Below are 5,256 nucleotides of genomic sequence, written 5' to 3' on the forward strand. Positions count from 1 at the left end.
TGGTATTATTCTTCCACCTCTTCGTGCCTTGCTTGAGGAGTTGCAACTTATTGAAGAGATCACGAGTGTAGTGTGTAGGCACGAAGCGGGCTCTCATGACATCCTTCATGTCCACCCAAGTTGTGATTGGTGGCTCGCCTCTTGTTTGTCGTCGCTCGATCACTTGTTCCCACCAAATGAGGACGTAGTCTTGAAATTCGTGGGAGGCCATGGCGATCTTCTTTTCCTCGTCGTACTTGTAAAGACGGAATATCTTGTCCACCTTCAAGGCCCATGAGAGGTATTCTTCGGGATCATTGCTTCCGGAGAACTTGGGCATGTTGAACTTGAGCTTGCCGTAGTGGATTTCTTCATCGTAGTGGCGGTATTGATGTCGCTCTTGCCGTGGAGGAAGGTCTTCAAATGCTCGTTCCTCGAGGTGTCGCTCTTGGTGTGGGGGAGGGTCTCGACGCACTTGTTCCACTTGACGCACTTGTTCCACTTGGTGTCGCTCTTGTTGAGGAGGAGGACGAGGAATATGCGCTTGGTTGCGCCTTTCTTGTTGCTCTTTGCGTCGAGCGGCTTATTCTTGTTGCGCTTGGCGAAATGCTTCCTCTTGTTCACACACTTGGCGGTTGTGCTCTTCGACGGCTCTAGTGGACTCGCGGAGTGCGCATTGTGCTTCGAGTGCTTGAGCTTGACGGATTGCGTCATCATCTTGAGGTTCTTGACGAGGCACTTGTGGAGGTATTTGCTCTTGCTCCATTGCTTCTTACGCTTGTTGATGTGCCCTTTCACGTGCTCGGACTCGGTCTTGTAGGCCATTGCCATGGAATGGATTTTCTGGAGCTTGGCGATCTTGAGGATCTTCATGTCGAGGGACTCGAGCTCGTGGAGGACTTGCTTCGTAAGAGGAGTAGTCCGAAGATTGCCGACTTGAGCGGTGGCTTGAGTGGCCCCGTCTTGTTGACGAGGATGAGGAAGACGGGCGCCGCACGATCATGTTGCGGAGTTCTTCCATTTGTGTAGAGAACTTGTCGTCAATGTAGTCACGGTTCCTTGCTTCCGATTGGCGAAGGTCAGCAGCGAGTTGGTCAAGGCGTTCACCCAAGGCTTCACTTTCATGATGGAGAGCTCGTTATGCGACGAAGAAGTGGCTCTTGGTGACGTAGCCGGGATCATCACCTTGCTCCTCGAAAAGCGGGTTCACCGACGAACTTGGCCTATCCATCATAACCAAGTGGGGTGAGTAGGAAAATGAGAGAACAATACCGAAGTTACCTTTTTCGATGATTGAGGATGTAACAAGTGTCACTCAATGTAATGCCACAATAGTAGAATTGGAACCGGATTTGTTTCTCAGACCTACAAGTAAAAGGCTTATGGAGGAGCTCGGTTAAGATGGTGGAAAAAACTTCAAGCAAATGTTAGTCAAGATATCGATAAGGTTGAGAAGGTTCACAAAAATGTAGGTAAAGCAAATAGATCGAGCCCAAGGATATCACTAGGAACACACACACAGAGAAGATAGATGTGATCTGCACAACCAAGGGTGAGCTCAGAATGTGCAACCACGGAGAATGCTCTTGTTGTGCGAATGCTAGAGAGATGCTAGCTCGATCGCTCAAATGGGCAAGATACGCATGTGCACCAACCTATAAGAGAAACGTGCTGTCTTCAATCCCAACTATTCTATGTATGCGGTGACCAAGATGATATGTCTATGCAAAATGGCTCAATGCTATTGCTTACAAGCTCTTTGTTTCTCCTCTTTTGCTTAAAAGCTTTTCTTTCTTTATCTTTTTTTCTATGCTTGATGCTCGAGCCAAGTATGATATGAGACAAGTATGTAAGATATGCACGGGAGAGACTTATGGCACTAAGATGGTAACAAGATCACTACAATGCACAATAACGTGGCCCGGCAATTCTCAACTTGCTAGTCTCGATGGGTAAGCAACGCAAAATGGCCCGGGCTATCAATGCAAAAGCAACGGTAAGAAGTAAGTGTTGTCGAGGTTACCATCCTTTCTTATAGTTAGTGGTGAAGATGACTCCAAGGTGATGATGAAAGGCAGCGATGCCGATGTCACACGCTCCTGAGTAGCCGAAACACCTTAGGAAATAGAAACCGCAACTCAAAATCGGTCAAATGCAGAAGGTCGGTGCTTTTATGATGAATTTGGATGGAGGATAATGGTGGTGGTAACGATGTATGTGGATGGGGGATGTCAAGAGCTTCCAAACGAGCTAAAGAACTCGAAAAACGGACTTCGGATGTGGAAGATAAGGCTGAAACAAGAGATCAACCGAAGCAGTTTTTGAACTAGCGGACAGTTCGGTCCTGGGTAGCAGACAGTCCGGTATGCATCCGAAAACCTTCTGATTCGAGCGGACAGTCCAGTATTGGGGAGCGGATAGTCCGGTCCAACTGCGATTTTGGTCTTGATGTGAGCGGACAGTCCGGTCCTCGGTGCGGACAGTCCGGTGCAGGTGGGAAAAGCTCGAACTTGAAAATTTTTGGGCAGAAATTGATGGAGAAGATGTCAAATTTGCCGGATTTCATGGAGGGAAGGGTGGGGGTTGTTGGGTAGGGCTAGATCCACTTGCCAAACATCAAATCCATGGACCAAAACAACCAAATCTCACAAGATCCAACAAATTGCAAGAAATTTTTTTGGGGCTATTTTTGTGGGGATTTTCGAATTTGGACGAAAAACAACAAAATCAAGCTAGCAAATGGGGGGATGGGACTCCAAGATGTGAATCAACCTTGCTCTAATACCAAGATGTTGTAGGGTGAAACCCTAGAGGGGATCTTTTCACACTTGGAGGGGGAAAAGAGGAAGAACACTCAAGAACACAAGGGACAAATCACTCAAACAAACCCAAATATCACATCCACTAGAGTAGCATACATGATATCCACAAGATTACATGAACAATTCAAAGAAAATAGCACTAGGTAAGTTCTTCCTACTAGGCGAGGTCTTGATCTTGATCTTCTCCAAGAGGAGGGCTTGATAATCCCGAGGATTCTTCCCTAGATGGGGGCTTGATCTCCAATAGGAGGGGATACAAGGAGCAAAGCTCTCTTTGGTGTTCTAAATACTTTGCTAACCCTAAAAACTGAGCGGAGCACGAAATATATAGTCTAGGGGCGAAAGGGTGTGGGCCTCGGAGGTTACACGGGCTTTTTAGTCCAGTTCGTAGAGAAACTGGGCCTACCGGACAGTCCGGTGCTAAGGACCGGACAGTCCGGTGAGTACAGATCCATTTTCGGGTGCCACCGTACTGTCCGCTGTGGGGACCGTACTGTCCGGTAGTGCAATTTCTGTGCGACCGGACTGTCCGGTAGTGCAATTTCTGCACACTTTGTTTTCTTCATCTCGACACTTTCGGTCAGCTCTTGGGTCTTGGGGTCCTTCTCTTAGGCCTGAGGGGTACTCCATAACCTCTTGTCAAAGTTCGTCCTCGTACCTAATGAAACATAGCATATTTTGGTGAGGTAGCAACCAAGTTCCATTCATGTCCATATCTATCTCAAGTAGGAGTGAGTTCACCTTGGTTTCAATGGCGCGTGCTCGAGCTCTTGTCATAGGTCCACTTGGTGCTTGCGGTGGTGATGGAGTGTCCGTGTGGGTGGACGAGCGATGCTCCACATCATAAGTGTTCTCCCTGAGTATGCACCGTTGCTACAGTTCGTCATGCTGAGACACCACGTGATGATCGGGTGTGATAAGCTCTACGTTCACATACAACGGGTGCAAGCCAGTTTTGCACGTGCAGAATACTCGAGTTAAACTTGATGAGCCTAACATATGCAGATATGGCCTCGGAACACTGAGACCGAAAGGTCGAACGTGAATCATATAGTAGATATGATCAACATAGATATGTTCACCATTGAAAACTACTGCATCTCACATGATGATCAGACATGGTTTAGTTGATATGGATCACGTGATCATTTAGGTGACTCGAGGGATGTCTATCTAAGTGGGAGTTCTTAAGTAATATGATTAATTGAAGTTAAATTTATCATGAACTTAGTCCTGATAGTATTTGCATATCTATGTTGTAGATCAATAGCTCGCGTATAGCTTCCCCATTTTATTTATGATATGTTCCTAGAGAAAACTAAGTTGAAAGATGATAGTAGCAATGATGCGGGCTAGGTCCATGATCTGAGGATTATCCTCATTGCTGCACAGAAGAATTATGTCCTTGATGCACCGCTAGGTGATAGAACTATTGCAGGAGCAGATGCAGACGTTATGAATGTTTGACAAGCTTGGTATGATGACTACTTGATAGTTTAGTGCACCATGCTTTACGGCTTAGAACCTTGACTTAAAAAATGTTTTGGACGACATGGAACATATGAGATGTTCCAAGAGTTGAAATTGGTATTTCAGACTCATGCCCGTGTTGAGAGGTATGAGACCTGTGACAAAGTACTTTGCCTACAAGATGGAGGAGAATAGCTCAGCTTGTGAGCATATGCTCAGAATGTCTAGGTACTACAATCACTTGAATCAAGTGGGAGTTAATCTTCCAGATAAGATAGTGATTGACAGAGTTCTCTAGTCACTATCACCAAGTTACTAGAACTTCGTGATGAACTATAATATACAAGAGATGACGAAGACGATTCCCAAGCTCTTCGTGATGCTGAAATTAGCGAAGGTAGAAATCAAGAAATAACATCAAGTGTTGATGGTTAACAAGACCACTAGTTTCAAGAAAAAGGGCAAGGGAAAGAAAAGGAAACTTCAAAAAGAATGGAAAGAAAGTTGCCACTCCCATGATGAAGCCCAAAGCTAAACCCATGCCTGAAACTGAGTGCTTCTACTGCAAAGGAAATGGTCACTAGGAGTGGAACTACCTTAGATACTTGGCGGATAAGAAGGATGGCAAAGTGAACAAAGTTATATTTGATATACATGTTATTGATGTGTACTTTACGAGTGTTTATAGCAACCCCTCGGTATTTGATACTAATTCAGTTGCTAAGAGTAGTAACTCGAAACAGGAGTTGCAAAATAAACAGAGACTAGTTAAGGACGAGGTGATGATGTGTGTTGGAAGTAATTCCAAGGTTGATACAATCACCATCGCACACTCACTCTACCTTCAGGATTAGAATTGAACCTAAATAAATGTTATTTGGTGTTTGCGTTGAGCATTAATATGATTAGATCATGTCTATTGCAATACAGTTATTCATTTAAGTCAGAGAATAATTGTTGTTCTGTTTATATGAATAAAACCTTC

The 5,256-nt window shown here is 45.0% G+C and overlaps 1 protein-coding gene across 1 annotated transcript; it reads right to left on the minus strand.

Moving 5' to 3' along the window:
• Positions 1 to 264: 264 nt before the first annotated feature.
• On the minus strand, positions 265 to 1,104 carry LOC147986110 (uncharacterized). Its single transcript, XM_087541879.1, has 2 exons — positions 1,033 to 1,104; positions 265 to 882 (listed from the first exon to the last, which is right to left on the minus strand). Exons 1-2 carry the CDS (start codon positions 1,102 to 1,104, stop codon positions 265 to 267), a joined length of 690 nt encoding a protein of 229 aa, XP_087398005.1.
• Between the last annotated feature and the right edge of the window lie 4,152 nt (positions 1,105 to 5,256).

Source organism: Triticum urartu, chromosome 2A (genome assembly GCF_056163025.1).
Source record: "Triticum urartu cultivar PI428250 chromosome 2A, HENAU_Tu73, whole genome shotgun sequence".
NCBI lineage: Eukaryota > Viridiplantae > Streptophyta > Magnoliopsida > Poales > Poaceae > Triticum > Triticum urartu.